This window comes from Ambystoma mexicanum, chromosome 2q (assembly GCF_040938575.1).
Source record: "Ambystoma mexicanum isolate Mex_15411 chromosome 2q, UKY_AmexF1_1, whole genome shotgun sequence".
Classification (NCBI taxonomy): Eukaryota; Metazoa; Chordata; class Amphibia; order Caudata; family Ambystomatidae; genus Ambystoma; species Ambystoma mexicanum.
The window spans coordinates 351649178-351671423 of NC_090924.1; the positions used below are offsets into that span (position 1 = coordinate 351649178).

The 22246-nt window shown below is 46.6% G+C and overlaps 1 protein-coding gene across 1 annotated transcript in view; it reads left to right on the forward strand.

Moving 5' to 3' along the window:
* Positions 1 to 22246, forward strand: part of PRKCB (protein kinase C beta) — a 1331636-nt gene that overhangs the window by 939140 nt on the left and 370250 nt on the right. The window contains exon 8 of the mRNA XM_069647368.1: positions 5272 to 5368. Coding sequence (XP_069503469.1) covers positions 5272 to 5368 — 97 coding nt within the window. The remainder of the gene's footprint in view (positions 1 to 5271; positions 5369 to 22246) is intronic.

A 22246-nucleotide genomic window follows, 5' to 3' on the forward strand; every position in this document is an offset into this window, starting at 1 on the left:
TCCCCAGAGCTGCATACTATGCACATCATTTCTCTACCTCTGTTTTGAAGTTGTATGGCAGTGGGGGCTGAGGGGTGGTCAGGTGGAGAAATGTGAAACGCTGTACTGGCAAAGTAGCTCAGAGAGTTGAGTGCTCTCTGTCACCTTGGTCTTGCTGCCGGACACAGGTTCGAATCCTGTTGGGGGAGCCAAGCATGATTATTATACCCCCCCCCACACAAAATATGTGTTGCCACACCAGACCTCCAAGAGTTCTCTCCTGTCCCCTGGAGAAAAGCTTGAAACCCCAGAGTTTCTGGGCCAATCACAGAGGTTAGGCGGCTCTTGCAGAAGGTTTGATGAGATGAGGGATCGGGTGGATATGGGGGGAGTATTTCCTATTAAAAAAAGAAAATAAACCGAGGGAATGTCTCCACCTGCATTAACTGGCATCAACATTATGACCTAAAACCCAATAGAACTTTAGGCAGGTTGAGGCACACACAGCTGGACTCAGGTGGACGTGATCCCCAGAAAGGCAGAGGAAAGTTGGGGTTCACATCACAGATGCAGGAATGACTAGGAGAGGCAGGCCAGAAATGCTGGAAGGGTCAGAAGGGCAGACCAGGGGAGGTGGAGCTGGTAAGTACAGATGGGTGTCGGGAAGCTAGCCGGAAAAGCAGGAACCTCCTGAGTGTTCGGGTACCCGCTGCACGAAGACCACTCTACTGGCCTTACCCGTGCATTGGGAGATGCACCCCTGGTAACGGTCGAGCACGATCCTTAACACCACTTCCTAGTCTGGCCTTTCTGGAGGGTGCTATCAGGCATCTGCAACCTGTGACTCTCCAGAGGTTTTGACCTATGACTCCCATGAGCCCTCGCCATTGACTATGCTGACAAGGGCTCATGGAAGTTGTAGTCCGAAATATCCGGAAAGCCAAAGGTTGCATACCCCTTGTCTAACCTAATCCATGGAGTTGACATTTCTTGACCCAACAATAGGACACTCCCTCAGAATCTGGGGCACCTTTCGGTGGTATTTGGCATCTGTCCTTCCCCAATGGAGTCCAGATCTAAGAGTTTCCTGTGATCAAATAGAACCTGCACATGATTACCTTAAATAGCTGGATATTGTGCATCACACAGTCAGTCCCGTTGCATTTTCCAGTGCAGAGCGCTTGCAACACACCACATCACATCATGACTCTTTGCGCAACTGAAGATCCTTAGCAATATATCTCATTTAACAATTCTACAGCCAAACCAATTCCAGGTGCAACATGAATCACTATGGAGAAGGAGTCGCAAGTCCCATCCTCAAGAGCCAGCTCCATTCCATGTTTTCAGGCTATACACGCAAAAGGATGTGAAGATAGTGAGGGAATAACTTACATAGTCATTGGTTCACCTGAGCACACAAGGTTCATGGACCGGGGAACTGGACATGGGGGATCCCAGGCGGTGCAGGATGCGCCCAGAGACCGACTGTACTCTACCTCTGTATGCCCTCTCAGCATAAGCAAGTGAAAGGAAAAATAATTCTTCATTGTCCTTGCCTGGCATCAATAGTATTGGTTCCGTGTACTGCCAACCGGGTACATTGCTGATCACAGGCGCCTTTATTAACAGGTCTACATATTCCTTCCACCTTTCCTGCACTGTCAGCCATGGCTTGATTATTCCAGTTACTGCTCTGCCAAATTCTAGTCCTGGATCAGTGGAGTTCCAATCCAAGGCCCATCTTCTCTGCACTCTGCTGCCCTCAATGAGCGTGCCTGTTGCTGCCTGCAACACTGGAACCTCCGCCAGATGTGTCCCAGTGTGTGGCGCGCCTGTATCTCTATACCAGGACCGGTGGGGCTCTGCCTTTCTGCATTGCCAACTTGGCAACAGTGCCACAGCGGCTGCTTAGTTAAGCCTTGGCTGCGCTCCATCATCCTTGCCGATGACATTGTTCTTGAACTGCTTCGCGCCTTGCACTGTCCGAACCTTCCCGCCCTGTTGCGGGAGAGATGTGACCTAAGGATGCATCAGTGCGCCAATAAAGACTTGCAGGTCTATTACTCTTCCCACCGGCACACAGAGTGATTGCTCAGGTGTGGAGGTAAAACAGCTTTACCAGTGATTGCTCAGGTGTGGAGGTAAAACAGCTTTACCAGTGATTGCTCAGGTGTGGAGGTAAAACAGCTGTACCCTGGAGCAGCCATCCTTTCAGCTCCAGTGTCCCCTCCCTGGCTCAAACTAGACTATCCTCGGCTGCTTTTGACCCTTAAAACACTAGATTGAAAATTGTTGGCCCTGCTGGTGCATCTCGGGAGAATAGTTCAGGGGCAACGTGCTCGCCTTGGAAGCAAGATGACGCGGAGCAACACAGGTTAGATCCCCGAGTCCGCGCTTAGAAACCTCTGGGTATTAAGCGCGTTATAAATAAACAATCATAATCTCAGTCGCATTATCCACAGCTTTTAGCTCTCCTTCATCTTCTGTGTGTTTACCACAGAAGCGAGAAGCCTTTATTTGAATTTAAACAATTCTAACAATACAAAGTATGCAATTATTATTATTATTATTATTATTATGGTAATTATTGAGCACAGACATAGCTTCGAGAAGCAACAGAGCACTGTACAGAGGTATACAACAATGCAGCTGCATAACAGAGCACTTTTCAGTGGTACCAACAGAACAGATATACAGCAGGGGAGGGGAGGATACAGAGGGGCAAAGCGGCGGGGTACAGCTGTACAGGGTGGCGGCAAGGAGAGGGGAGACCGGCATCTAGCGAGTCAGGTGGTGTGGTGGGGAGACGTGATGGACTAGGTGATGAAGAAAGACCTGGGTCTTGAGTTCTTTCCCGAATTGTAGTAGCGTGGGGGCGCGTCCGATGCAGACGCTTAATTCTGTTACCATCCTTTTTTAAAAAAAGAATCTACATCAAGGACCTCAGCAAAGCAAAGGAATTATAGACTAAAGTCCCTGTTATCCCTTTTATTTTTTGATTCCATGTCTCCTTCTTCAGTAATGTTCATTTGACTCTGTCCTGGGATAAACCTATCCCTCTGTTGTCTCTCTTTTGACTACACTAACACCTACTTACTTTGCTGATGACATCATCCCAGCTAAAACTTAGAAAGTTCTCTCCCCAACTTCTGCCTCTGTGCTCTGTCCTCTGCAGCTTTCCTTCAGCTCTCAAATCTGGACGTGTTCATCCTCTTCTGAAAAAGCCTTCACTCGATCCAGATTGCTGGAACAATTATTGGCCCATCACTAGCCCTCCTTGAACATTTGTGGACGTACATCTATTGGATCATATAGAGATTTGTAATTTATTACACCCTTATCAGTCTGATTGTCATCGTCATTTTAGCTCCAAGACAACGACCCTTCAGATATTAGAGGAAATTCATAATTTCATAGATATTGATGTAGCCTCATTGCTCTTACTCAATTTGTCTGCGGCCTTCGACACTGTCACGTTAATTCCTTCTGCTCATTTTAACTAAGGGGAAGGGAGTTAGTGAACAGGTATTAAACTGGTGTGGCTCTTACCTGACTGACTATTGGTAAGCTATTCATTTTGGAACTAACCGCTCCACACCTTTGCTGACGTTGTGTGGTGTCCCACAAGGATCTCTTCTGTCCCTAATTCTTTTCGATCTAAATCTCGGACAACTTGTAAATCGTCTACATAGACGTATAGTTAATATCCGTCAATACGCAGACAATGACAGATATCAAAATTTGATGTCATTAACACATTTGAAATTTAATGATTCAAAGACTGAATTTGTGCTTTTTGCCAGGCCCGCTAAAATGGCTTTGAACCAACATGCCTATGTGTTTTAACTACAAATGGCCACTGTTCCAACCTCACAAATTTAGCCTAACCATTGGGCTTTAATATTGAAGACAAACTAACCATGAAATATCATATTATTAAAAAAATGTGCAAATTGCACATGTTCAGCTGTCTTTTCTGAGGAAAGTAAAACCTTTCGTTTCCCCTGAGCTGTTTTAGAGAAATGTACAGGCTGTAGTTCTATTGCATACTGGCAGTGGTGACGCTGCTCTTTTTGGTGCTGTTCACTGTTCTCTTCTTGCGCTAAACTTTTCTCTTCATTCGACCGCCGTGCTGGTTGCGGGGAAGGGACATTTTGGTCCCTTTTTACCCATCTTGGCTGAGTTCTATTGGCTCCCTTAGGAAGCCAGGACATGTTTCAAAATAGGCTGTCTTGCGTGTAAGGCCATTATACTGCACCAACACCCTTATCTGAGCCCCAAATCACAGGTCGCAGGTGGTATACGATCCACCAGAAATAAGCACATCTTACATATGAATATCCCTAGAGCTTGAAATGCTAGACTCTCCCAAATGGCTTCTCAATTTCGATTCTCTGCTTTTTTAACTCCTCATCCTCTCACCTACAAAAAGCCCTTCCCTTTTGATTTATTTCGAAAAACTTTATAAGGTTCCAGTTCCCTGCCTAAAAAAGGTTTCCTCCCTTTGTTTCCTGCATTAGCCGGGTCTTTGGCTCACTGGAGTAATACATCCACTACAAGGGCCTGTGTTTAACCTCATGATCACAGGTTCAAATCCCAGCAGGTCCACTCATCCCTACATCCTTCTGAGGTCGATAAAATTAGTACCATTGAGTTGGGTAACAATAAACATCTGTTATCTGTGTCCCCTCTGGTATGAATGTGCACTCTACAAAACACCTGTTATGTTATATATGAATTCTGATTGAACCTATGTTTCTACTCTGATACTTTTTTGGTCTGGTTCATATAATACAAAACGTATGAAAAATAAATATAAAAGTAAATTGTGCAGAGTCCCAGTTTGTACCAGGTCCTACCTGGTGTGAATGTGGTCCATGTGGTGAATTAGAGGCCAACAAAAAGTGCCTCTTTGTGAATGGAGTTCTTGGTGTGTGGGTCTAGTAAGGACCAGTGGCAGAATAAGAAACATGCAGGGACAGGAAACCTGAGGAATTGTATAAATTGGTACAAATTGATACATTAAATCAAGTATGCAAGCATCAATAAGAGCAAACCCATGTCCCTTATACAAAATATCCCTCATTTTATATCCATGCAAGGGCTTGAGGAAGAGATGCAGAGACTTTTCCAATCCCTCGTGGTCCGTCTGAGGTGGAGTGCAGTGCATTGGGGTATCCTCTTCCCTGGTGGGTAGATCCTGGGGGCTCTACTGGCAGGGCCTGCCACCGCCCTGCAGACCAACTTCCCTTCAATGGAGGTCTCAGCTGCTCTTATTTCTATTTCCAGGTTTAAGCTGCTCAGTCAAGAAGAAGGGGAGTATTTCAACGTCCCGGTCCCACCCGAAGGCGAAGAGGGAAATGAGGAACTACGGCAGAAATTTGAGGTGATTGTCTATTTGACTCCATTTAATCTTTCTTCAAACTCTGTCCTGATTGTGAAGCTTGGACAGTGCAAAATTCTGACAGGCTAAAGCCACTGCATGCCAAAGGGGCACCTGTGGGTGGGCAAAGAGTGAAGGGGTGGTGGTCCCCACTGGGGCATGCTTCTTGTGCTGGATGTGGCAAATGGTGAGATGGGCAAACTATTAGTTTCATTGAATATTATCCTGGCCCTACTTGGTGATCAGTTTTCTACCTGGCTCTTCTGCACATCATCCCGTAAAACCAGCTAAATTTAAAGCTGCCCAGGACCTCTCTGACCCAACTGAGCGTCAATCCTCATCTGACCCGACTGAGCATCTATAAAATATTTTGATTTTGGCCGCCCTTACTTTTGCCCATATTATTTTAGGAGTAACTCGCTAAATGTTTACTTTTTTTTTTATAACCCTGTAAATATAGAATGTGGGATCGTATATAAACTGTGCACTAGTGACCACTCTCAAATTTTCAGAAAAAATAAAAAAGAGAGAGTGGCTGCGGGTAATTCCACTCCCACAGAGCTTCCCACAATGGTCCGTAAATGGTAAATGCCCAACAGAAAAAGGGAGCATGCCCCGCGCTCAAACCCTAATGACATACAGAGTCCAAATGCTTGAGACGGGTACACTGCATTGCCTCTCCCTGTTTGCTTGAGACGGGTACACTGCCTTGCTTCTCCCTGCTTGCTTGAAACGGGTACACTGCATTGCCTCTCCCTGCTTGCTTGAGACGGGTATACCGCATTGTCTCTCCCTGTTTGCTTGAGATGGGTATACTGCATTGCCTCTCCCTGCTTGCTTGAGACGGGCACACTGCATTGCCTCTCCCTGCTTGCTTGAGACGGGTACACTGCATTGCCTCTCCCTGCTTGCTTGAGACGGGTACACTGCATTGGCTTGAGACGGGTACACTGCATTGCCTCTCCCTGCTTGCTTGAGATGGGTACACTGCCTTGCCTCTCCCTGCTTGCTTGAGACGGGTACACTGCATATCCTCTCCCCGCTTGCTTGAAACAGGTACACTGCATTGCCTCTTCCTGCTTGCTTGAGACGGGTATACCGCATTGCCTCTCCCTGCTTGCTTGAGACGGGTACACTGCCTTGCTTCTCCCTGCTTGCTTGAAACAGGTACACTGCATTGCCTCTCCCTGCTTGCTTGAGACGGGTATACCGCATTGCCTCTCCCTGCTTGCTTGAGACGGGCACACTGCATTGCCTTTCCCTGCTTGCTTGAGACGAGTATGCTGCCTTCCCTTTCCTTTCTGTCAAGGGCTTTGCAGTTTATTCCCTGCCTGCCTGTGTCCGAAAGAGATCACCATTCTCTGCTTGTAATACTTATTTCTTTGTTTAGTTAATTCGTTTGCAGAGCACACCACACACCACCACATTGCGCTCTTTGTGGTAGACAAAGGGGTCAGGGCATCGTGGGAGATTGTGTTTAAGAGACTGGCCCTACTGGGTGTATTGAAGGCCAGGGGATGACCCCTGGTTTGAATGCAATGTGGGAAGGATGGGGAAGGCCTGGAGACTGCTCATCCCTGTGTTTGCATTGTGCCTGGCCTGTGTTTACATACGCCGCCTGTGTATGTATGTGCCTCTATGTGGTGATCTGTGCAGGCATGCTTGCCTGTGCCTGTGCATTCTGCTGCATGTAAGGCGCATTTCTATGTACGTGTCTGGCTATGTGGGCGTCCCTGCCTTTGCACACTTGGTTTTATGTGCCAAGTCTTTACGTACCTCTCTCTGTGTGCCTGTAGGTGGCTGTTCTTCTGCATATTCCAACACACACACATACACACTCCCTCCTCTCCATTCCACTTTCGCTCCCCCCTGTTTCTCTGTCTCTCTCCCTCTCTCTATCTCCTTCCCCTCTTCCTCTCGTCCCTTCTGTTTGCTTCTCGCTTCCTTTCCCTCTCTCCATTCCTCTTTCTCTCCCCCTCTGTTTCTCTCACGTGTCTACCTCTCCCTTTCCCCATTTCTCTCTCTCCCCCTCCCTGCTTAACCTTGCTGCGTCACCCTGTTCTGGACACACCGTGGGTTTCATTGCAGGCACTGTTTGATATTGGGGCCTGCCAGCTCCCACCACCCTGTTACCCCGTTTGCCTTTGCTTGGGAGGGTCAACACCTAGTTTGATGCTTTGACTAATTTACCCAACCACTTGTTCTCCAAAAATTCGAAATCTCAATGTACCTCAATATTTTGCTCCTCCAAACTTTGTAGTGTGTTGCCTCTGGAACTAGATAATAAAGTTGTGATTCAGAAATTAGCTTAGAGTTTCCCTCCCAGCAACTGCATCACCATTCTCCAGACTTGCCTTCCTTCATTTGTATTTGTATTTTGTATTTGTATTTTGTTTATTTATAAAGCGCAGCCAGGCCCGGGAGCATACGGGCTCGTAAGTTTAGATCTGGTTACAGTTACATTTGAATGTGGTAAGCAAAGGTTACAGTGGTTACGGTTACAGATAAGTACAGACATTAGTAATACAGATACATACATACATGTTGCAATGTTCATGTGGCAGGCAATGGAGGCTGCCGATAAAATATAGTATCAAATAAATTAAATTATTTACAATACGTACAGTAGGCAGTCAGTAATTCAAGGATCTGGGAAGTTTAGGCTGCCATTATGTCCAAGTCGTGAAGCCAACGCTTTGTGTTGCGTTTGAATAGGTTAAAGGAAGGTTCTGACCTAAGGAGCGCGGGGAGTGTGTTCCATAATTTCGATGCTTGTACAGGGAAACTAGCTCCAGCCGAGTTATAGAGTTTGAATCTCGGTATGGACATGGTGTTTGCTTGAGCTGCTCTGAGTGGTCTTGATGATGTATGTGGTGTGGGTTGGTTGGTGAGGTGGGCTGGTGCAAGGTTGGCCCTGGCTTTGTGTGTGAGGGCCAAGGCTTTGGGGGATATTCTATGCTCTACTGGGAGCCAGTGCAGATTACGTCTAGTCTCAGAAATATGCGACTTTTTAGGGATGTTGAGAGCTGCCCTGATGGCATTATTTTCAATTACTTGTAGTTTGTTGATATTTTTGTGGCTCGTGCCTAAAAAAAAGGGCATTACAATAGTCTACTTTGGACAAGACTAACGCTCTGGCAAGAGTAATGCAATTGGGTGTGGAGTTGAACGGCCTACATGCAGTGATCAATTTGCAAGTGTAGGCGGCTGATGATGCTACTGCATTAGTTTGTTTGTCGAAGGATAAGGTGGCATCAAGGTAGATACCAAGGGTTATTGTGTTGTTTGAAACAGGGATAGGATTACCATCTATGGTGAAAGATTTGAAAGCAGTGTTGAGATTTTTTAGTTTAGAGTGAGTACCAAGGATGAGCAACTCAGTTTTTTCATCATTGAGACAAAGTCCATGATGTGCCATCCATGCTTGTATTACTGAGTAGATTTCATTGAGGGTTTTGCTGTCTGTTGCATAGTCACCTGAGATAGGAATGAGTATCTGGGTGTCGTCGGCATAGTTAGTATACGTGACACCCAGATAGTCAAGGATATCGAAGAGGGGATTTGTAAATACATTATAGAGCGTCGGGGACACACAAGAGCCTTGCGGTGAAGGTTCAGCTGAATCAGTGGGAGAGAAGACCCTCATGGTTCTGTTCGCCAAGATGGAACTGATCCAGGCAGTGGCTGCATCTGAAAAGTGTGCTGCAGTTTTCAAGTGGTGACAGAGTGTTTGGTGGTTGACCAAATCAAAAGCTGCTGACAGATCAAGCAGTAAGAGGAGTGCAAGTTTACCGTTGTCTTTTAGGAGTTGGATCTGGGTGGTGAGATCTATTAATGCAGTTTCGGTGCCGTGTCTGGGAAGGAAGCCGGATTGCCTCAGTTCCAAGAGATTGTTCGATTCTAGATAAGCCTGTATTTGCAGTTAAGCTGCTCTATCCAGTTTTTTTAAATAAGAAGGGTACAGTTATCGGCCTATAGTTAGACGGGTTGGCTGGGTCAAGAGTTGGTTTTTTGAGTAGAGGAAAGACCCAAGCGTCTTTTAGGTTATCAGGCACTATTCCGGATTTGAAGGAGGCATTGATAAGGTTAGTAATAAATGGTGCCAGGTCATGTGCTGCTGCTTTGATGATCGGGGCAGGGCAAGCGTCACCTTGACAATTTGATGGTTTGAGTTTCCTGATGATGTTTTCTATTTCCCAAATTGAGAGGGGTGAGAAGCTGAATGGCTTGCAAGTTGACTTAAAGGTGGGTGACTTGTTAGGGAGTTGTTTGTAGTCCGGGTCAGCGAGTAACAGCGATTGTTTTGCATTGATTTTAGATTGTAGGCGAGTTATTTTATCTAATAGGGCTTTCTGAATGTTACTGCACCATAGTGCATCTGTGACACATTTGTCAATAGGGGCAATAGGGGATTCTAATTCTTTTAGAATCTTGAAAAGTTCTTTCGTATTGGATTCCGCTTGCGTAATCCTTTTGCAGCCGCCTCCGGAGGCGGGCAACATATGAACATTCTGTGGGCCTCATTACGAGTTTAGATGTGCAGAAACATGTTGGTGATGATTTTGTTACCTTATTGGCATTTTTACCACACCCTCGAATTCTGAGTTGGCATTGAAGTGGGAGCAGGGGGGTAGGTTACCGTCAGGTCAGTGCTGGAGGTAAATCCTTGGCTTCATCTTAAAGAAATGGGTGGAATTACCCCACCCACCGCGATTCCTCCAAATCCCCCACGTAGTCTATTTGATATCTACATGGAACTTCTGAGCAATCTAATTCTTGGGTCAGGCCCAGAGGTGCACCAACTTTCAGAAGAGACACCAGGTTTATATTAGGGTGTTATCCCAAGCCTATATCCTCGGCCTGCGGGACTGCCTCAAGCCATCTTCGGATTAGATGACACTGCTTCCATCTTCGGAAGCAGAGATAACTAAAAGATAAAACAGGATTTGGCAAAACAACAGAAGAGTTTTAAAGTTTGGAATCGAGCGATTTTACCGAGGGCACTAAGACAGGAGTGATACCAAAAGAAGAAGGTGAAACAAGCCACTCTTGAATGTGTGCACAAGAGGTGGAAGGGGAGGAAAACCAACACAAATTCAGTTTTGGAAGGATTGCGTTTAGGGGAAAGAATTGACATCCCCTCTCTCTGGCCCGGGGCAGACAGGCGGAGGATATATCGTTGGGATATCACCCTAATATAAACATGGGTGTCTTCAGCAAACTGGTGCACCTCAAGGCCTGATCCAAGACCTAGAACACGACACCCTATGGGAAAGGAGTCTGACCAGACTAATCCCACCTGCAGAAACTGGGTATGATTATGCAGAACGAAGGGGAACCACACCAGGACAAGGCCAGCCCAGCCCATATGGGAGGATAAGATCTTCATCAGAACCCCTGGTGGAACGTTTCAAATTCTGCTGGGTGGTCCAGAGGAAACGCAGACAGGCCCCGCCTGATGTCCAGTATGTGCTGTGGCGTTCACCCCCCTAAAACATGGCTGCCATTTTGCTACACTAGTAGCGGAAGCCAGATTGATAAATCCCTTCATGAACAGTGATTGAACAAGTGCATGTAAAGTTGAGGTGTTTCCCACTTTTCCAAGACCCTGCTTAAAAAGGGCAAAGAGATTGGTTGGTGGAGGGCTTTTTCTAGTGGGTGGAAGTCAGGCTTTTTCAAGAGGGGAAGCATCTGGTTCATTTGTAGTGAGTCAGGGGGAAATTCCCCGCCTGAACGAGTATTCATCTACGGCAAACAAAAAGAAGAAATTACCTCAGGGATAGACATAACGAAATTGCTCTGAGGAGAATCATTGGATTAAAAAGTAGACTGCATAGTGGAAAAAAAGCAAGAAATTCAGATCCGGAAATTATGCAAGTGTCTAAACTGGGTCCATTCTCAGAACTATTTCAAAATAAGTATTATAGAATCGGGCCCGTAGAGATAAATATCGATTGAATATTTTCAATCTTCTCAACAAAGTATGAATTAAAAAGGTAAGGAAAGAGATAACGAAGAAGCAGGCGAGGGACCAACACAGTGTTTAATCACTTTTAAAGGCTCTTGTTGCCGGTTTGTGGCCAAAATGATTGGGTTTATTAAAAAATGTGGTTTAGCATTAAGACAATGGGCCTCATTATAAGGTTGCTGGTCCGGTAACAACGGTACCTGTAAGCTTGCCGGTACCGTTGTTACCGAACCGCCAAACTATGAGGTCTGCTCGCGGGTGCCTTCTCGGGCAGAACGGCACCCGCGAGCAGACCATGTCGGATGCACCGGCAGCATTCACGAATGGTGCCTGTGCATCGACCTCCCCATTCCCAATGAGCCGTACGGGGCTCAATGGGAATGGGGAGTAATTATTACCGGCAATGGGCAATTTCCGGGTCCGAAGGGGCCGGAATGCCGCGGCAATTGCCCATTGCCGGGTGCCGGTAAATTCATGACTCTGGCGGCAGCCATACCGGTATTTACTGGTATGGCTACCGCCAGAGTCGGAATGAGGCTCAATGCGTCTGGTTTACCCAACTGAATTGGAAAAGGGTTTGTAAATCAGGCCCTATGTGTGTTGCATAATAAAACGAAGACAGCAGAGCTGTTCAAGTCAAATGGAATCATTCAATGGCAGCAAGACTTTTCGAGACAATGTTTTTTATTCTTTTTTTCCGTCACTAAGCTTAGACATGAAGCAAGGAGCAGAAGGACGTGGGTGTGTGGTGGATGCGAAAGAGCGAGCCAGTCTGCCACCTGCGAGGCACTTGCACCCTCAAAGGAGGAGAAAGTGCCAGGGAAAAGGTTCTCCCCAGATATGATGGTGGAAAGCTGGGAGCAGGGATAGGGGCGCAGGGAAGAGATGAAAAGGGAATGGCAAAATGGCAGTCTGGCAAAAAGGCGCTCCACCCACAAGCAAGGCATAAACAGCCATCAACCAATATTAAACTTCCCTAATTAGGTGTGTGTAGGCCATTGACCACATTGATAAAGATTTAATGAAGACATCATATCAGATAATGTAATATAATCCTGGATATTTTTTGTATTCCAAGATACATTAAATATTATTAGTGTGAGCGAGGGACTCGGCAGCTATGAATATGCAAATGGTCCAGTCTGGATCTCAACACTGGGGGCGCAGCATGTAATAAAAGAAAAGAAATACAAGCAAATATAAAGCTAAATTAGGGGATTGTTGACAAGTAGAAGACAAGCTTTCAAATGTAGAAAAGGCAATGGGTTCGAGAATCCAACTACATAAACAGGGGGAGGGGGCAAACCGCTCCAGGTTTCGCATTAGCTGGAACCTCGCAGGAGTCCTATTTTCTCCGCCTTGCTGTAAGAGTGCAAGGCGCTTTCCATTCAGAGGGGGGTGATAACTTGCTGGTGCAATCAGGCTAGTGTCCAGTCCCTCTGCCATTAACACCTCACCTCACCCTCAAGCTGCGTCATGGCAAGGTGGAGGCTAGCTACGAAAAGAGCATGACAGCGTCTCCCATTGTGCCCCTTTCCATGCTGTGCTCTGCACACAGATATAGTCTCCCTGCCACCTGCACCCTCTGCAGCTTGCTTGGATGGGCTGCTGCTTGCATGATCTCTGGCCTTTTCCTGTCTGTGGCCCCGCCCCCAGTGTCTTGGTATTACCCAAATTGATCTTTTACAATTGACCTTCTGCACAATTGACCTTCTGCACAATTGACCTTTATATTATTTTAGTTAATTTATATATGTATTGGGTTGGTTTTGGATTATAAATAATATAAGGGGATTGGGTGAAGGGTTGGGGGGTTTTGGATTGGGTAGGGGTGCAGGGGGTTTCTCCCCTCATATATGTCCTAATTGACCTTCTAAATTAGGTCAATTCTCCTGAGGTCAATTCTCCCGAGGTCAATTGTGAAAAGGTCAATTAGTATACAACCAGTGTCTCTGCAGCTTGCTTGGATGGGCTGCTGCTTGCGTGATCTCTTGCCTATTTCCTGTCCGTGGCCCCACCCCCAGTTTCTTATCCAGTATTCCGCAGGAAGCGTGCCCAGAGGAGTTATTTTGTAGGTATTTCTCATGTGGTTCATGGCCACCAGGTGGGTTGGGGGTCAGAATAGCGGTGTGTCTTGGAGTTATATTTGGGGGGCATCTGCACTATATACACAGATATTGTTCCCAGCAAGCTGTGTGAAGGCGCCACCATCTCACTGCCAATGCATTCATAACTCGGTCTCAGTCAGCTCAAGACATGCCAGGAGAAAATAAGATTCACACATATCTCGAGGAAGCAGAGAAACACTTGGATATGATTTTTATGCAGGCAGGTATGGAATTCAAAAAGCGCCACAGAAATCACACTTAAAACGACACTGATTTAAGACCATGACTATGAGCCTATGTTTGGGTGTATTGATGCTAACAGGCATTTATAATGATTGTGATGAATCTGGACAGTTCATCCCTTCTGCCCGGGGGGGGGAGGGGGCACCCTCTTTGAGGCTGAGAGGGTAAGCCTGTGATGCAAGACCCTCCCTAGGGGTCTGGGCAAGTGGGGCCTCACTGGGAGTGACTCCCCTCTTGGGAACAAGGACTCCCATTCCAGAGCAGAAATCCCAGTCCAAACCATCGTATCTGCATATATGGATGTGGAAAAGACTTTAATATCACCCGCCATGACTATATTATACACAGATCCTTCTTTACATTGATGGGCTACTGGCAATGCTGAACACAGCCTGAACGCCATGGTCAGCGAAGGACTGTTAAAACATAAAGGGGACTAGCGGTGGGTTACTGGCCCATGCCTATTGTTGGGTTTTACTTATTCTGGTCATCCCCTGATAGTGTGTGTGGGCTTGGAGTGTTGAATATAGAGTGTTGGCTCTAGAATGTTATGGTGTGAAGCTGCTCTGATTCCACTGAGTGTCAGTTGAGAACTGGAGCCTAAGAGAAGGGGGACCGGTGGATGCTTCTATCCTGTGAACTTATCCTGCATTATTCCTAAACCGGTGTTCCTACAAACTTACTAAACCTACCTAACTGAACAAGGCTCCTGAGTGGTTATTTATAACCCCAAACCCACATCTTAACATTGGCGACGAGGATGGGATACACATTCTGTACACGCAACTGTCACCACTACCCTCAGCCACGCTGTGACGTCACCACAACAAGGATTTGTAGAGCCACGAACAGAGCTTTCCAGGCCAACCGTCGCACACAGGACAGATGCCCAACTTGATATATCACAGCAACAATATGCGAGCGCAGATGCACCTCCACCAACTTTCCTGACGGTAATCATTTCAGGACACAGTTCATACATTTAGTGTTTACCGGAGCGCTAATAAACTATGCGAGGTGCAAATATCTTCCCTTTTCTCGTTACCCAGCCCCTTTGCGCGCTGTTGGTGATGAATAAATTACAGTTCCAAAATCATCACAGCCGCGCAGCGCAGCCCCTGACAGCACAAATAAACCCTGCCTCCTTAAATGCAGGCAACTGGGCGCGCTTACCTTAGGGGCCGGGGGGGGGCGGTGGATGCCTCTGTGGTTCCTTCTTCTTACTGGTGGGCAACCTCCTTGCCACTTTTTTTTCTGGTAAAGGTCTTTGTTTGTACTGCCTCTCACCTTGTTCCTTTTTTGTTCCTGCTCCCTTCAGTTTCCAAACATCCTCGTCGCCAATGTTAAGATGTGGGTTTGGGGTTATAAATAACCACTCAGGAGCCTTGTTCAGTTAGGTAGGTTTAGTAAGTTTGTAGGAACACAGGTAAGTACATTAGGAATAATGCAGGATAAGTTCACAGGATAGAAGCATCCACCGGTCCCCCTTCTCTTAGGCTCCAGTTCTCAACTGACACTCAGTGGAATCAGAGCAGCTTCACACCATAACATTCTAGAGCCAACACTCTATATTCAACACTCCAAGCCCACACACACTATCAGGGGATGACCAGAATAAGTAAAACCCAACACATCTCCCCCCTTACATAATACTATAGAATAATGGAGAGACAGAGAAATTATGGGCACTAAACAATTTTGAACAGAAGGATGACAGACACTACACAGTTTTGGAATTAAACATTGAATGAAACAGTCTTAACCCCAAACCCACATCTTAACACCTATAGCCTAACGTTTTCACACAACAAAGGCAGGCCTACATATTATTTCTTTTGGTTCATATTCATCATTAAGTACAACTTAAGTGGCCCTCCAACTGTTCTAGATATGCCCTCCTGTGGTGACTAAACCCTAGGTTGCGCTGGTGTGGCACTAATTGAGAGTTACGGGGCAGAAAAAAAGAGGCTTGCCTTAGCTTATTTGGAGCACCAGAGAACACTGGTAAATAGAAAAGTTTAAAAACACTTCTACAGGCGCTGTGTACTGTGCCCCAGAGTGATAGAGGTCATACAGGAGCGTATTAATGATTTTTTAATTATCCTGTTAGCAACCTCAAGTCGAGTTAAAATTGGGAGGTAACTTAAAACAAGGCTCAATGTTTAAAGAGCTGCGTGTATTTAATGTTACACACTAGTGTTCCTATAGAGTAGTCTCCCTTGTACTGGGAGACACAGGAACCACAGAAAAATATGTCTGGCCGGTTTCAGTGTTGAGATCGAGTATAACCACTTTCTTCAGGGTTGTGGTGTCATAGTGGGTACAACATACAAATGCTGGGTAGAGACAGGTCGCTGCATCCCAATTCACAGTACCTGAACCAGGGTGAGCCTTGGCTCCCTTGGGGCGTCCCTGCCTCTTCGGATGGACTGATGAGTAGTCCAAAGTTGCCCAACTTGTTATTGTTGGGGCGGTTCTCCAAATGCAGGTTGTACTTAATGACGAATATGAACTAAAATAAATGATATTTAGGCCTGCCAGCGAAGGACACCATTCTGTTTATTCCTGTGATGTGTATAAGGGTGGAAACTCCTACGCAGGGAAGAGAACCACTACGCAGAGGCGAGCCTCTGCATCATTGACATCCTGGAGGGGCTGACCCATGCTGTCCCACGTAGCCAGTGGCAGCGAGGAGGGCGAGCGATTAGCCAAATGCCCTGAGATTTGGAATTCTACCCGACCAAGGAGCTGAGTCGGAGAGGGAGCAGAGACAGGAATGCCCACGTCTCATCTGGTGTTGCAACCATGAAAGAGCGGTGGTAGGCCAGAAGGTCGGTAATGGCTGCCTAGACCGGATCTTACGGTGGAGCCCAAGTCCCCGAGCTCCGCACTCATCAGGCCGTAGCTACAGAGACAGCCATGGAGAAAGCCGATGTGGTTATGGGTGCCTGAGAAATCTGACAGAGAGCATATCGTTGCACGGTGAGCACATTGTGAATAACAGAGTGTGCAAATATCCTATGAAAGGGGGATTGATAAAAATATGAACATTGTGAATAACGGCTGGAAAAGCTATTAAGGCTACAGGAGCCTGAGAAACCTGAGCATGCAAATACCCTCTGAAAGGGGTGGAGAGCCGCCCTATGAGGATAATAGGACTTTGGGGAAAACCCAACGCCTCGAAGGAGGAGGTGTTTTTTTTGTTTGTTTACAAGAAATCCTGGTGGCGTGGAAATGTTCACAACAAGAGAGTGTTTTCTTTATTAACAGGAGAGAGTGAAAGCAATGTCTCGATACAAAGACTGGGAAGAATATCCTGATATTGTACAAAGTCTCCCCTTTCTCTTTTACCTAGATGTTTTTTCTAAAGTGGTAGGACCAGTTAGTTGGATAGGATTCGAACCAAATAACTTTATTTTGGACTTTAAAGTGCACCTTTCATTTTTGTTTTACCTGGTTGGGATCTTCTGCCACTGGTTGGGATCTTCTGCCATTGCGTTAGGGCTAGTTAGTCATTTTGGTTCTTTTATTTTAATAAATGCCTTGAAACTAAACTTTAATCATCCGTGTCCTTCTTCTGGTCACCACATAATCCATTACTTTTATAGTGCTTTCACCAAAACACTTTACATAAAACACTCAATAAAACACTCATATAAAATTATTATTACCTGGCAACTAAAAAGAAAACTAATTTATCGACTTCGGAATGAGAAAAGGTTGAGTAGACCTTGCTAGGATTCAAACTTGTGACCTGTAAATCACAAAATTACCCTGGCAGTGAGCGCTTAACCCGCAGAGCTATTTTACCAGCTTGGTCCCCTTAAATGTGCATACCACAGGATGTGGTAATGCATTGGCTCTGGGGGTTACATTTCATATTAATATAACACTTATTACAGAGTTTAGAAGCAGGAGGAATGTGTCATGGCACACCAGTAAATGTGATAATAGTAGCTTTATATTTTGTTTTTAAAATTACTAGAGGAGACAGGAGAGGGTAGTGAGTAGGTATCCTAATGAATGTTTATTTTTAACTGCAATTGATTAAACAGCTAACTGCATCACAATTGGATAGCTCAGCCAGTTAAAAGCTCTACTTTGACATGTGCTAGTCAGCACTTTCCAAGTTCATATTTCAGCAGGGCTGAATCCGCCCTTAATCTTTCTGAAGTTAAATTAAATATTATTACGATTGGTAGTAATAACTCCTCTTTTTACAGCGCTCAGAATCAGGGGGAGTCAGACATGAAGCGCTGCACATAAAAATAGAATACCAATAATTCCACATGGATGCAGAAATATTTAGGCCACAGTGACATAAAAATGTGGAGTATTTTTAGACAAAATTATTTGACTCAAACCTCAAACAATCAAGCTAACTCTTAATACGAATATCTGTGGCCTCAATTCTGCCTGGCCTACATAGACAAGGACTGCTCTCCAGACTGTACCTTTGTGAATATAATAGATTAGAGAAAGTCAAAATACACGTGAAGTAAGGAAAGCATTCGGGCATGGTGTATTGTGATGGGTATGTGATCCTGTATCTCACATTATCAGCGATGTCCATAATCTTCAGCAGCCTATTGTGTGCAAGTTAGGCTGATAGTTCATGACTCTAAATAGGAGTGGAAGACATAGGTCGGGCGACCATGATTTGATCTTTGCAATCTTTTCAATGCATTCTCTCTCCAGATTTACCCTATACATATGTTTCATGGTCACAGCAATGGCAAGATGTTAGCTTAGCCCAGCTGCATCCAGAGGACCGTATCAACACATCTGTGCCCTCCACACACAAACGCACACAGAGTTTTTGCATCTCCTATTTGCGATGCAGCTGGTGCAGTGCAAAAAATAGCAAGGGGGGGCCTCACAAAGTGTTTGCCCCGGGTCTCACCAAACCCTGAGACAGCCCTGCTTCTACCCAAGTGGAGATGTCAGCTGGAAGAAAGAAGTGTTCATTAGGAATTAATGCATCTAAAATTGGAGCAGAGGTGGGCTTTTCCCAGCCTTCAGTAATGCATAAACTGTCAAGATTGAGTGGAGAAATGGTAGTTGTGTAGCCCCCAGCCAAATGGGGCCCTTTCAGGCAGGGGGTTATTGGTAGGTATAGGTAAAGGGGTGCTAAGGGATATGATATGAAGAAAGAGAGACAAGGACACAGTGAGGGGTTTTAAAAGGTGCTTTATTAAAATGTATGTGTTTAACTGTGTTATCTGACTTTATTGTGTTTCCCCACCATGGGGGACACATAGAACCTTATGACTGAGTACAATGGGCCATACTCCCTTGCCCACACAATTGGACTTTCCTGGTAAACGATTCCAATACAGAAGTAGGACCGTTGGAGAGTGACAGTTGGAAGGACAGAGAAGGAGACAGATCAAAAAGATAAAGGAAAGAAGAGAGAGAGAAGAGAGCAGTAGTACAGTGCTCTCTGGGGCGGGGAGGGGCATGCACCCGAGTGGCCCTACAGGGGTCCAGTGATTTGGCTCGCCAGGATCCATATGGCAGCTGCAGCCGGGCATCTATGGGAGTAGCCCAGGTGAAGTAAGAGCCCCGGTCCGGGGCCAGAGTGCGTAGAGCATGACCCCAGAAACACAGCCTGGTCTGTGGCTCATACAGCCCTCCCGGGGTTCAGACTGTTTGGGCCAGCGAAGATCCAAGCCCTGAGCTACCAGAGTGGTGCAGCTTGGGTGAATAAGCATCTTAGCCCAGGGCCACATCAGTGGGGTGCCCTCAGGCAGGTGGAATGGCCTGGAAGGAGTACCGCCCGTACAGGGGCCAGACCTAATGGTCCGGTAACGATTCAAGCCCCGGGCGACGTGCGCTTTGCAACCCGAGTTAAGGTAGTGTGGCCTGAGGAAGCATGCCTACTCCAGGGGAAGGCAGGGGGGTTGGTGAAGAGGTTGTCTTCCTTGATGGCACCGGCGGCATGAGAAGGGGCCACCAGCACCCCCAAGGGACCTGCAGAGTCTGCACCCTCCCCAAGGCCGGACTGGGAGAGCAGTGTGTGAAAGACACTTACCTGGAGTCCCTGGCTGTTGCTGCTAGATGGCCGGGGCTCAGCCGAGAAGTTCAGTGTTTCGACATAGGCTCTGCCCCGGTGGACGGGACCTGGGCAGTGCCCAACAGAGGCATTTACCTGCTCTGGCTCACCCCGGACCGGGAGTGTCTGCAACGGAGGAATCATTATTTACACCGCATGGAGGAAACCTTAACCATCACACCGCCACAGAGGAAAAATGGGGGTGCTGGACCCCTGAACATAAAAGAAAAAGCACTGCCACAGAGGAAAATAAAGAAGGTGGGAAATATATCAACAAAACAATGCCCATGAATGACATGTGCTCTAACCAATGGCAGCCACCTGCGGCAGTGCGGGGGAACAGTCCTTTATAGCCGGATGACTGCATTGCAACACTTTAGAGGTACTGCACAAAGACAAGGACAGATGTATATATAATAAGAATGACATAGTTAAATTAAGACAGGCCCTCATTACGAGTGAGCCGGTCCGGAAATAAGGTGCATGTAACAACATCAGCGGCACCTTTTCCAGACTGGTTCACTCCAGGTCTGCCGGTAGGGGCTGTGAACTACGCGCAGGCCTGACCTGCTGGTACTTCAGGCCCCTACCGGCCTGACAACGGCACTGTTGCTTCGGTGTTCCCATTCCCATAGAGTCATATGGGCCTCCACGGGAATGGGAAATTACCGTTCCTCCGCTGCCCATAATATCCTTGGATTACCAGGATGTCGGGTGTCGGAAACAGTAAGCCGAGGTTGCCGTTACGCCGTAGGTACTACCAGCAACCTCTAAATGAGGGACTGACATTATACCAGGCTGTAGTTGCCACCGTTATAAGAAAAAATGGAATGTGTTATAGAGAAAAAAGTGGAGAAATAGGAAGAAGGGAGGAGCACAGGGGAAGGGGCGCATAGGAACCTGCCTATGTGTCACATGATGTGGGGTTTACCTGGGAAGGGTATCCTTTTCCCCTCCGAAATACAGGCATAAAACAATGGGTGGCAAATTGAAGTGGACAAAAAGTGTTAGGAAGGATTTTATTTATATATGTGCTGTTGCTTTTTATCATACAAGCGCCCACAAGTGTATTTGTTATCAGCAACCCAGGCCTATGGCCCATCTCCTATGTTAATATCTCTAAATGCAGGTTGCTTAGTTGCCCCGTCTCACCAGCTGACCTGGGAGGGTCACGGGGTTCCAGTGTGTCCCATTTCTGGCCCGGGGACAATTCATTGTGTGTGCTCACCTGGGCCAGGGTTAGAGGAATGAGGGGCTACAGAGACGAGAACCCGACCCACCCACTTTTAAGGCCCCCGCCCCATCCCACTCAGCATGCCTGTGTGTCTTTAAGAGGCTGCCTCGGGGCTTTAAGTGGGGTAAGAAATTGAGAGGGGCCATCATTTGGGGGCATGGCTTGCATGATGGGCGTGGCCTGAAAAGTACACAAACCATAGTAAGGCACACAAATATATAAATGGATGTAAGCATTTATACATTTGTATGCATACCTTACCATGGTTTGTGTACATTGCAAGCCATCGTTTATAAACATATAAATATGTTTCATACTTCTATGTTTATAAAAGATGGCTTGAAAAGTACACAAACCAGAGAAAGGTATGCACAAATATATAAATGTTTACATTTATATATTTGTGTACGTACCTTACTAAGGTTTGTGTACTTGTCAAGCCCTCCTTTTTAAAAGATGGCTTAAAAATACACATTTCAATCCATCTTTTATAAAGCTTTGCCGACGGACAAGGTCTGAGGCGTCTTTGTCAGTCGGCAAAGCTTTATAAAAGATGGCTTGAATCGTGTACTTTTCAAGCCGTCTTTTATAAACCTAGAACTATGTCAGAGTCCCCAGGTTCGCCAAGGGTTAAAGACGCCTCTGTGACCTGCGGAGAGGGTGTGAAAACAAAAGGACAGTAACTTCCTCTGGTGGCTGTGGCAGGATAACATGTCCTGCCGTGGTGTGTGGGGGAGGGGCGGAAGTGCCCCGACTCAGGCCCAGTGCCTGGCCCCTCATGACCCCACCCCACTTAAAGCACTGAACTGCCTGCCTCCCTGGCTGCGCTCGCTTCCTTCTCTGCCTGCGTTTGCCTTGCCCTATGAATGCCTGGTCCTTCGTGTGTGAATGCCTGCGTCTCCCTGTATGTGCTAACCTGTAAGGGCGAAAGAAGGGCGCCCTGCGCTTGCCTGTCCCTCTCTTCCGGCGCGCCTCTGTTTTGCCGCTTATCTGACTGACAGGCCTTGCTCTTGCAAGCGCCCGCTGCTGACGGCGGAAGAGTTCCTTGCGCTCTGCCTGTACCTTTACAAGACCGAAGATAATCCCTCCTTTTGAAAGCACAGTGCCTTCAATGTTTCCCTGTTTCAGATTGAAGGCTAATCAGTAAAGCTTGCGGGGGATGTGTTTTTTCCCCTGTCAGTTTGAAGTTGCGCGAGCAGCGTGGATGTTGCGCCGGCTGCCTGAGCAGCGAGTCTCGCCCCTCCCCTGCCTTTGAACGGACGTTATTCCCGAC